The sequence below is a fragment of the Protopterus annectens genome, chromosome 8.part0, assembly GCF_019279795.1.
Source record: "Protopterus annectens isolate FY-2018-M chromosome 8.part0, PAN1.0, whole genome shotgun sequence".
Lineage (NCBI taxonomy): Eukaryota > Metazoa > Chordata > Ceratodontiformes > Protopteridae > Protopterus > Protopterus annectens.
In genome coordinates this window covers 1,926,264,969-1,926,277,399 of record NC_056741.1, presented here as the reverse complement: position 1 = coordinate 1,926,277,399, position 12,431 = coordinate 1,926,264,969, and the positions used below count along the sequence as shown (strand labels likewise).

The 12,431-nt window shown below is 39.6% G+C and overlaps 1 protein-coding gene across 4 annotated transcripts in view; it reads right to left on the bottom strand.

The window, feature by feature from the left end:
- LOC122809727 (anillin-like) overlaps nucleotides 1-12,431 on the bottom strand; it is a 1,124,352-nt gene that overhangs the window by 287,413 nt on the left and 824,508 nt on the right. For all 4 annotated transcript variants that reach the window (XM_044081431.1, XM_044081433.1, XM_044081432.1 and 1 more), the window contains exon 13: nucleotides 6,096-6,281. In XM_044081431.1, coding sequence (XP_043937366.1) covers nucleotides 6,096-6,281 — 186 coding nt within the window. The remainder of the gene's footprint in view (nucleotides 1-6,095; nucleotides 6,282-12,431) is intronic.

The window sequence follows — 12,431 nt, the reverse complement described above, 5'->3', positions numbered from 1 at the left end:
CTAGGAGAACTAAGGTCACCTTGGCCACAGAGGAAGTATGATGAGAAAGTACAGTTGTGTAAGTAAAACTTACCATAGCAGTAGATGTTTACATGATCACTGCTGCAGCAACCTTACCCTTACAAGTAGATTAGCTTAGCTAATATTTGGGAAGTGGAAGGATAAGAGTCCAGGAGCACCTGGAGAATGTTCCTAGCAAAGCCTGATCTGGAACTAGAGAAGGAATTCAAGTTTGTACTGCCTTGCAAATGTACCAAGTACTAGAATCCAACCCTTTCCAAAAAAGCCATAGGTGAAGCCAAGGCCCTGGTAGAGAGGGCCTTGACCCTTGCTGGAAACGATTTGTTATGGTGAGTATAATAAAAGATAATAGCCTTTGACAACCATTTGACACAGGTCGTCCCTTCTTACTTTCACAAGAAATGAACAATTGATCCGAAGAACTAAAAGATTTAGTTCTGTCAAGGTAGTACCCGATATGTCTGCGGACATCCAAGGTACGGAGTATCCTCTTCCCCACATTTTTAGGTTCAAGAAAGAAAATGGGAAGATGGATAGTTTGGCTTAAAGTAAACACAGGTACCACTTCAGGCATAAAAGGATTAGTTCTCAAAATAACCTTGTCCATATGGAAAATGAGATAGAGTGGACTTACCATAAGAGCTTGCAACTCAGGTAACCTTCTTGCAGATGTCAGAGCCACCAGTAAAACTGTTTGCCACGTTAACAACCTCAAGTCAGACAGATTAGCAAGTTTAAATGGAGAAAGTGGTAGCTCCTCTAATACATAATTAAGATCCTAAGGAGGGGCAACCTGTTTTTCTTGGGGGTCTCTTATGCAAAAACCCTTTCAAGAACATTTTGACAGGAGAATGCATTGAAAGAGAAGGCTTCATAGGCATACTGAAATGGCCGATAAATGAAACCTTGATAGAGGAATAAGAAAGGCAATGCAATAGTAACTCAATTATAATAGAACCAGAGAAATAGATCTGAATGTGTGCTAGTTATGTTGTTGGAACCAACTATAAAACCTTTTCCATTTGTTAATGTATGATTTTCTAGTAGCCTTTTCTTTCCCCCAATACTTGTTGCACATCCTCAAAAAAGCAGGTGCCAAAAAGGAATTATAACCCTATACTCCAATTAGTCAACTAAGGGTGACTGAAGACAAGGTGTATCAAACATCCCTGTTCTTGTGGGAAGCTTGTGGCAACTGTCCCTATCCATTTTCAAAAGAAGGGAGAACCACCACTAACTGAGCCAGAAGGGAGTCACAACAGTGATCTTGGGTGATTCATTCTGAATCTTCAGACGTACCTTGGATAATAGTGGAAAGGGTGAAGGCGTTCAGGAACATTCCTATCGATAGAAAAGAAAAGGCATCCATGTTCCAGGTCTTCTTGCATGGAATCCTGCAACAGAATTTTGGCCATTGATTATTCAGAGAGCAGGTGGAGAGGTCTACTTAAGAACTCCCCACAGATGGATCAAATCTTGGAAGACTCCTTGATCTAGTTTCCATTCATGAGGGTCTTCCCCGATTCTGCTCACTGCCACACAATTTTGCTCCGACAGAATGTTGGAAGCCTGTAGAGTGAGATTGTGCTGTGAAGCTATATTCCATGCTAACATGGCTACTCTGCAAAGGGGGACAAGCTCTTTCCACCTTGCTTGTTGATGTACCATATGACTGGGGGCATTATCTGTAACCACTTGCAGAGGTCTCGGGGACTAAAGATGGCTCAGAGAGTGGAGCAAGCATCTCCTTGATATTTATGTGCTTGCATCTGTCCCTGGTGTCCCACACCCCCTGCATCTTTATCCCTCCTGAAATTGTTCACCAGGCAAAGCTCAAAACATCTGTAGTGACTGACTGCTTTGTAGCAGAGCGGGAGAAGGGGATACCTGGGTTTAAGGATATCTGTTGTCTCTACAAAGAGTTCCCTTCTGACAAACCCCAACACTAGGATTTGAAAAGATAAAGGGTGTTGAATTTGGGACCAAAGCTATTTCATATACCACTGTATCCTTCTCATGTGAAATTTTGCCAGGAGTATCTTGGGAATCATGTCACGAGACCCAACATTCTGAGGTATTCTCTTGCAGTGACTGAAGTCCAAGCAGAAAATCTTAGAAATAGATACAAATAATATTTTTTTTTAGAATGCTTTACATTGATGTTTTTAGAATGACTTACATTGAAGTTGGCTTTGTGCCTCTGTCCTCCTCTGGTTCTGTCTCACAAAGCCAACTTCAATAAAAAGTTGTCCAGTAATGATAGCTACTACCTTCTGGTACCTCATTATCACAATCAGCAAAACCAACCTTGAATGCTTTTCTGAAATCAGCCTGTCTGTTTCTTTTGCAAAGTTTTCACTCTTTTTAGAGTGACTCAGAAAGCATTCTTTTTCATTTTTTTTTAATATACATTTTTTCCTCTGGAAGAGAAGCTCTGAACTGAGGTTTCTAGTCAGCATTCCAGGAGCACAATCTTATGTGACGGAATCAAAACACTTTTGAATGTTCTCTTGGAATATCAGCTTGTGCAAGAGATCTTTCACCTGAGAGAGAGAGAGATCCTCAACAATTTGAAAGACTGTAAAGATAAGCAGGTCACCTAAATATGGAAAAATGTAGCTACGCTGTATCCTGCAATGAGCGATAACTGCAACTATACATACGTTTTGAACACTCTAGGTGCAATGGATAGTTCAAAGGGTAAGGTAGTGACCTGATAATGTGATACAGACACACAAAACCTTAAGAAACACTAAGTATGGATGAATGGGGATATGATGAGAATCTTTTAAGTACAGTGTTACCTGGAAACTTGAAATTTGAAGAGGTATGAGCACTATTACAAACAGGTTTAAGAAAGAAAGATCCAGAAATGGTCTTCAAGAATTTTCTTTCTTTGGTACTAGTAACACCCATTAATAAAACAACAAAAAAAAAACACCTTGCTTGGGAAGGGGAACTCGCTCCTTGGGACAGGAAAAAAAAAGATCTAGAGAAAGAAGAATGACCACCTGGAAAGGAGGAATTTTCTCCCACTGCCATTGGTAACAGACAAATGTTTCAAACAAATGGGTTTCAGAAAATCAGTCTGTTGCCATGAGAAAAGTAGAGATTCAGACTTTCTGGAAGAAAAGGGGGGGGGGGTGCAGAGTAGGAGTGGGTCACAAGGTCTCCTGAATAGTCATTCAGACTTGGACTGCCCTTTATTTTGGGAGGTTTGAGAGTTCAGTTTGGAACCATCTTGCCATTTCTTACACGTCTGTTTACCTGAATTCTGTAGAGACTGTTCACTCTTTTTGACAAAATTGGATGAGAAAGAAAATCTCTTGGACAATTTGGAAAAGGAGGGCCAAGAAAACCTTGGAGATTCTATGGATCAGCTTTCCCCTTTCATCACCTCAGCAGCAGAGGGACCAAACACAACCTCTATCCAAGGGAGAATTTAAAATGTTATTTTTAACAATCTGGAAGGTTCTAAGAATATCTTGAATTTCTGAGTCACTTATTTTGTTTGACAATGGTTCTAAATATTAACACAAAGAGGAAAGAGGACACCCCTTGCCCAGTTCTTCTGTTCAAACAGAATTTATCAGAGAGGAACCCCCCAACTTTAATTTTCACCACCACTCCTCCAAATATTCTCCTAATTAACCTTATTATTGTGTCAGGGAATGCTAATGCTTCCATTGCTTTACTCAAAATCCCAGCTTACTCTGTCGAATGCTTTCTCTGCATCAAGACCCAACAGTTATTTTCTACATTCTGCTTCCCTCTGATCACTGCAACCTGAATTACTCCTGAGCAAACCAAACAAAAGGGAGGAAAGGCAAAATATCAGACAGCCTAGGGACTGATGTCAAAAATTCAGGGGCCAGAAGACCCCAGCATCCATTGAGGGACTATAGCATTATGAAACCTTTAACAATCAGGACATATGGAAGACTGGTATCACTATAACAGAGGAGAGAGTCAGATGCCAGTGCTAAAGCCCAAGTCCTAAGCCTTCCTGATATTAGACAGGATGCCTGAGGAAGGGCAGGGTTCTACGCTAGATGATACCTAGAATGGCTGCCATATTTGCAGCAATGACAATATGTATAATAAGGTGTCATTTTATTTAACACACCTGCGACCTTTTCCCATGTCATCACATCACCTACACTATTAAAGTGATGGGACAAAAACAGATACATCTAGAATGATTTTTTTTTTTGGCAAGAGGGGGGATACTGGATCAATCAGTAAAGGAAGCACAAGGCTGAGTCTTCTAGTCACAGATACCTGGTTCTGACCCGATTCTTGGCCCATATACTTCCATATAGCTTTTCTGTTAAATGCGATTCTCTATACCTTCAAATTTCTTCTTAGACTTTTCCTTCAGAATTTCTTTACTTGATGCTTTTTGACTGCCTCCTGCTGACCATAAACCCTCCTGCTCAGCTGTCCATTTGTTCCCCATTACTCTGGAATCACTGTATTCCACATCATCTTTCTGTGTGTGAGTGTGAGTGTGTGTGTGGTCTCTTATCTAGTGGAGATCAGCCTAGCTGTGACTTTTCCTGCAGGCACCCCAAACCTATGGGCGGTAACTGAGCAGAGGCCATCATTCAGCCACAGAAGGTCATTAATAATTTTCCCCATCACAGTGGTGCACAAAGCCACAGTGGTGCAATGGTAGCGTTTCTGCCTCACAGCAAGAGGTTCTCCCGTTCGATTCTCGGCTGGAGCATCTTCTGTGTGGAGTCTGCATGTCCTTCCCCACGGTCGAGTGGTGTTCGAAAGACATGCGTGAATGGGCATGCCTTCGTTGAAGGTTGGGTGTCGGGCTGGCACCGTAAAAATCTGCCAATCATTAGCGGTCCGGAGTTCCGCTGTGTCGACCCCTAACCAGGAAAAGCCAAAAGAACAACATACTGAGTCATAGTGGTAAGCTTGACATTTTCACCTCACTATCAGCTCTGTGAGAATGTGCACACTTCCATACACTTCCTTCCATTGAAACATGTATGAAAGTGTGTAGTTTTTAATTTCTCCAAGTCTTTTGGGTTTCTAATACCATGAAAGGAATGGACCCGGATGTGTGTCCTGTGAGAACGTGTACACTTCTATACATACCAGTGCGCTAACCACAGTACATCAAGTGAGTTGCTTGGTAAGCAAGACACTTGCCCTTTTCTGCCACTGTATCAGTATTTCAGCAGGTCAAGCTGTCATACCTACCCCTTCTCACCCCCTAGGACTGGGGAGCTGGCATTGGTCACTCGATCCTCCTCTCACTTCCCTCCTGGTCTTGGGTCACTATTCAGTCCTACTGCTGTCTGCATAGCAGTCCGTGTTAGTCTGCTGTCTCATGCTTCCAGTGTCCATAAGACAGGTTTTAAACGATTTACCTAGAGTGGGAAGCAGCAGCAAAAGCAAACCGGTTCCTTTTTTATTTAAAAACATGCACATTTCTCAGCGGTTAACAAGGATATTTGCTAGTTACCAGTGTTCACGCTGTCAAACTGTCTTTCCTCCTTTAAACAAAACTAGAAAGTATCTTAGGGATCAGATGCCCACAATTTGTTGGTTTTAGCAACAGATATCATTGGCAACTGAACAAGTTAACATTTTCTATAAAATTAGGGTCTACTTGAAAGATAAAGCCAATAAGTAAATGCTCTTAGCACCATCAAAGATCAAAAGGCTGCATTTCTTTTATGGATGGGCACCCTTTGATGTACAGGAGTAAAAACTGCATTGTCTTGCATTTCCTACAGCATCCCATTGCTAAAACAATCTTACCAATGTTTCGATACCTACCCAATGGTAATATCTCAGTTAGATCACAATTCATGCAACAATGATTCATATGAACAGCCAACATTTTTTTTCCAAGAAAACCTTGATCTGTGGCCTTGTATGTGTGGCAGGCAAGACCTTGAAGTTTGATATTCAATGAAATAGTCCTATTAACTCTTGGTGTCACTACGCACATGTATACAACTCTCTTGTTGCAAAAAATTGTAGCTCTACATTACCAGCATCAGTGGCTGTAATGAATTTACAATAAAAGCATACAGTAATGCTCATACCTGGTTGTTTGAGTGTCGCTGAGCAGACATACTCTACTTTTAAAGGGAGACGAATGTCTGAAATGGTAACTGTTCCTCTGCAGGGCTCTAATTTGTCATTAGTATTAAGAGAAGTATTTTCTTTAGTGGCAATATTTTCAGCCTTTGTTTTGCTCAGTTCACTCAACAATGCCAAGCGCTTCTCAGCTGAAAAAAAAAATGAAATAGTGCTTCAAAAGGCTGCAACATTTTCATTTCCTTGTTAAACAGTTAGGTGAACACACTAGAAGACTTGCACAATCTTGTCCTTAAGATAACAGTTTACAAAAATTGTATACATACACTATTTAAAGACTGAAAGTGCAGCAATTCTCAGAAATTTACATTTATGGTATTGTATAAAGTAATGAAGTAGCAACATACACAAGAAATATTGGATGTTTATGTTTCACTCCGGTTAAGTCACGATTATATAGCAAGTCTCTAATCAATACAAACCTTTATATGTGATTACAAAACACACATTAGATAACTTTTCCAAAACTTTAAATGAAAACCCCACACTGATAAATTATATTACATTTGGCATTCATACAAAAATTCACTTTCCAGTATTTTCAGAATATAATCTCAGACATCGTAACAAAAAAACAAAATCCATAGCAATATATAAAATATGCAGAATTCACTCAACAAAATGTAAGCAGCATTCTCAGGATATTCATTGCATCCCACTAACAGACACCAACTGCTCCCCAATTTAAAAAAAATGATAAACTTTGATTCCATTGTTCCTTTATCATAAATGCAAAAAAAAAAAAAAAATTGGAAATAAAAATTTGGTTGGCCAAAACCACTACAACTGTTGATCCAGCATTTTCAGTACAAGTTAGGGCAGATGTAGCATAGCAAATATGACAAATTGTGCAAGTAAAAAAATAAATTCCCTCAAAAATGGTTATTTATGCAACTACAAGACGCATCTAATTAAACCTATGCATAAGAAATAACTAGCAAAACCAGCTAGTTCTTTCCACACTAATTTAAAGCTGGAAAATTCAGTCTGAGGTGATGGCTTCTTGAAAAATGCTAGGATACAACCTCAGGTCAGCTGAACAAACAGGTCTGTAAGGTGGCCTTAGCAGCATGTCAGTCATAACATTCAAGTCAAAGGGCCAGAGAGATTGTGTACCAGATTACCATTAAGAAAACATTAAGGCAGTCTATGCTGGACCAAAGCCTTAACCTTTCCCACATACTGTGGCATGCCAAGATGCTGGCATATGTACAGTGGTGGATGCATAACAGAAAACTTAAATAAGATGTTTGAGGCAGAACAATTAAACCCAACAGAATTATAAACTGAATAGGGAAAATATTTGTTAGGCCAGGAGGAAGTTTTCCATTTGGCCTCAAAGGTGGTCAGAGTGGCAAATTTTGTGTCAGCTAGCAAGAGATTCCCTGGGGAATGGTTCATGGGTGAAAATAAAACTACTGCAAAGCTGCCAAGCTTTAAGTGAAAAATATCATTTTGCCTCACTGTTGGACTCGGTCCAACTGGAATTATAAGCAGCCAATATCTGAAGGTCTGGGAACCAAGCTCTTATGAGACTGCAAGGCACCAACGATGAAACTTGGTATTTTTGAAATAAACTTATCCAGCATGTCAGGCACACTGGAAAATGGATAAAGGAGCTTGCTCATAGCTCTGCAGCTTAACTATTACCACTCAAGCTTAAAGCATCAAAACTTAGTTGAACTGCATTCTCAGACAACACAGAACGTCCAGACTGACCTAGCTTTAGAAAACATCCTGAAAACAAATGACCATCTAAAGTCAATTTCAAAACTGTTACATTCTAAACTGTGTCCACCAGGAAGTTGGTGTTGCTAGTGTCCCAATCTCAAAAATGAACCACCGTCCTTACACCAGGGGAGGAATAAGCTGCAACCTACTAATTTAGGTGCATCATCATTGCCTTATCAATCACGCATAGCTAAGACCAAGCTTCAAAAGTGCTTCTAAAGCACTGTGCCTTCAAGGTCTGGGGAATAGCTCTCATCTCAGACAGGTCAAAGTGGAGACGCCTCTCTAAACTCATGCAAGGGCAGACCAGACCTGAAGTAGGCTCTAGCTTCTCAATGTCCAACACGATAAACCGCACCAAGGAAGAAAGAATAAATAAAACAGCCATCCATGTTGGGGATGAGAAAGGAATGTCAAAGGTAATCCAAGACTGAGAGACTGCTGCAAACTGTCTAGTGCAGAACAATACAAGGTGGTGGTCCATAGGAACTGTAAATATGTAGGGCCATTAACCTTAAAACGTAGGATTACAAGTGGGGTCTTAATCTCACTAAGACAATACACCAGGCTATGTTTTCTAAGCTCATCTCAGATAGAGGAATGATTTACTCCAAAGCAGTTATCAGGATGGTCCTAGAAAAACGTATCTGCACAAGAAGCACGGAAGATTTCTTATCATGGGTGGTGATGCTTAATGAGTGTAGTCAAGGCAAACCCCAGGCCAGCACAAGGCATGATGGGTATTATAAGCCACCAGTAGCAATCCATCCAACAAGATAAACAGTAGGCTGTGCAACTGAAGTTTCTATTATCAAGGTTACTTATTAAAATCTCTGTGAATGGAAAAAAGGTCAAATGAATGAACCCTGAAATTAAATACTACATATAACAGAAGTACAGGAATTGTCACTGTAGATGACACTCTACTATGGTGCTAATAGGCTTCAGTCTTATTTATGGACACCATTAAAAAGTCCTGCAGAAGCAGCAACATCACAACATTTTAAGAATGAATATGCAAGAATTCAAGTAACTTGAGGTACAGCTAGGAATTGATCAAATCAGTTTGAAAAGATCCTGAATTTGTAAAAGGATGATACCATGGGGGGGGCTAAACCACCTCTTGTCTTGATTGCTTGTTTCTGCAATCTCTCTCAACCATTTGATCTGAGTGACAGCTGTCCTAATAAGTCAACAGTAGAAAACTGTTCTTATCAGTGTGGCCTAAAGAAAACAGTCAGAACTGCTCATGAACAGAATGGGTCAAAGTCCTCTTAAGGATATATGATGAAGTCATCATTAGGTGGGGGGAAGACTTTGGTGGCCTGAAAACTTTACCGATTATTTCCATTGCTAAGCATCCTAGTTCCTCCCAAAGGACTTAAAGCTTTGAAGAGAACACAAGATTTATACATGTCCTGTATCAAACAGGATTATGTCCCATTTTGGAGATCCGCTGTAATGCAAAAGGGATTAGCAAACATTATTTTGCTCTTAAAGGAAGCATCCAGGACAGCCTTGTACAGTTCCACATGAATGAGGATGGCCTGGGTAGTTGGGAATGAGTAGCTACAATGCGGCCATCTTCTCTGTAGCATCAAATCTATAACCAGCCATATGTAACCTTATTCGAAGACCTAGCATTAAAGGCTTTTTTCAACTGCCTGCTGCCACTGAAGTTAGCAAATGTGGACAATTTCTGTTTTCCCCAAAACAATAAAGTTGTTTTATCATAAAATTGTACAGTCACAAAGAAGGCATCTTTGTAACAAAAGATTTACTTATTTACATTTGTTTACTGGGATTGTCCATCTGGGAATAAGCTGCCCCTTTTCAGACAAGGCCCAAGGAGAAACGTTCCAAGTATAAATACATATACAAAAGGTAAAAAAAAAGCAGATAAGATTACAACTTAAAGCAATTTTAATGGGATGAATGCAAATAGGGCATGCTAAAATAGCACTTTACAAAGGATAATAGAATCAACAGATAAAATAAAACTTAAGTACAAGTACAGCAATGGCTTAAAACAAAGTGAAAGAAAAGAACCATTTGTAAGAGAAAGCTTTTAAAATTTGAGGGGAAAGGATTAAAGTATTTATTTACATTTAATTGGGTGGATAGACTAGTTGTAAGACCTTTTTCAGTAATGTCCCCGGCCAAAAGGCAAGACGCACGCAAACTATGTACAAGAACATAATATAAAAATGAACATTAAACATACAAAAGGAAGTACATAATGCAACAAAATGGCTGAAACACTACAAAATACACAAAACAAGATATTATACATATTCTTAAAGACAAGATCTAAAACATAAAATTCAGTTGGTGCTTCAAGAGGAAGAAAGCACTTTAAAAAATAGTCTAAGTACAGTAATGAAAGCTCCAAGCTGTGTTTGTCCCTTCATCAATTGAGCACAGTATTGTGCAGTCAAAGCTGGAATAAGTTAGTAAACATATACCACAAGATTAAGTAGCTTTGCCTGGGCCTGGACAAATTAGGGATTATTCAACTGATGTAGTGTAAGTGCTGTTTACACTGAAACCCTGGATGTTTAGCCTGGCTCTTGGTTAGATCTGCATTGGCTTTCCACAGTAAGATACACCTCGGTTAATTTTTAAACTTTTTAATATCAGAAAGTAGTCTGAGGTCATCTGGTAGTGCATTAAAGCAAGCATGTGCAATTCTGCAAACAGCATTTTTGGTGGTGGCTAGTTTCAATGGTGGTCTTACCAGCTGTAGACCATGAGTTGCTATGACTGAATGGGATACTTATTGGATATGCTTATGTATCATGTTGGTAGAAATTATAGTTATACAGCAGTGTACAGGAATGTTTGAGGGGCAACACCACAGAAACTGGTAGCGATGCCAGCATACGAAGTGGTTGGATCATGCATTAGAAATGCTAGAGGTTGAAATAGATGATTAGCAGATAATTGGTAGTCGAACTAGATGATCAGCTGAGTGAGAGGAAGGTTGAGTAAGAGGACATAGGATTACTGAAGTGAAGAGAGGATTAAGGTATCAGTATTCAGTTTGTTTATGGTTAGAGGGAGATACAGAAGGGATGTGATGTGAAAGGGAATAAAAGATGAATAAAAAAAATCAATGTAGCTAGTATGTATATAGAATAGTTGTGTAAAATCTTACCATAGCCATAGATGTCCTCCACTTCTATATGTTGTAGTATTCATAACATGAGGGAACCCCTACTACAGGCTGCCTGGAACATCTGGTCAGTATACAAAAGTCTAAACCTACTGGAAGGTACGTGCAATGCCACACACATGATCCCATCAGTCATCTGTCAAAGTGACATCAGGTATGTACCATCCTCAGAAATTAATTCCCAGAGGAAGAAAGCCACCCTGAGAAAAACTGAGAAAACACAACCAGGAAATAAACAAGGAAGCATCATAGGGAAGGTGAGAGTGTTGAAATACTGCAACATACAGAAGGACATCTATGGTTATGGTAAGATTTTACACAACTATTCTATGTCCTTCTATTCATATGTTGCAGTATTCATAACATGACAGAGAATACCACAGCTCATGCAGAAATGTAGGAGGAGCAGTAGCACTATCTATAAACCCCTAAAGAATAGCCCTTGCAAAACCAGCTCTACATCTAGACATACCATTCAACTCTTATGTTTTGTGAAGGTATGGACAGAAGACCAAGTAGCTGCTTCTAAGATAAAAGTATCCAGACCCTTCAAAAAAGGACCTGAAGAACAGACAGCTCTAGTAGAATGAGCCTTAAATGGAGTAGCAAGAGTTTTCCCATGAGCCACATAACAAAAGGAAATGGCCTTAGAGATCTAGGAGGAGATGGGTCTGCTTGGAAACAGGTCTAACCAGAGACCTAGAATGGTAGGAAACAAACAGGTAAGTCAGACTCCTTAACAGATTTGGTTTTATCCAAATAAAATCTAAACTGTCTATGCACATCCAAGATGTGCAAGATCCTCTCACTACCAGATTGTGGTAAGGGAAAGAATGTGGGTCAATAGACTGATTAACAGACAAACTCATTCACCACCATAGTCATGAAGGGATTATTGCATAGGAAAAACCCTATCTTTGTGAAAAATAGTAAAAGGAAAAGAAGCCATAAGGTCCTGAAGTTCTGAACCCCTTATGGATGAAGTGATAGCCAAAAGAAGCACGGACTTTCAAATGCAATGTTGAATGGAAGACGAAACTGCTAGTTCAAAGGGAGGCAATGTAAGTTTTTCCAAAACAAAGTTTAAATCCCAAGGAAGAGGAACTGGTTTTCTTGGTGGTCTGATATGAAGAACGCCTTTCAAGAAACTTGACTTCCAACCTGGAAGCCAAAGAGGGCTCATTGGCAGGACAGGCAGAAATGGCTGAAAGATGAGCTTTTACCGAAGAGTATGACAAATCAGTCTTCACTAATTCACAAAGGTAAAACAGAACTGTTGGGATATCCACAGACAATGGTTGTATATCTTTGGAAAGACACTAGATGGAAAACCTTTTCCATTTGGAAATGTAGTATTTCCTAGTATTGGGTTTTC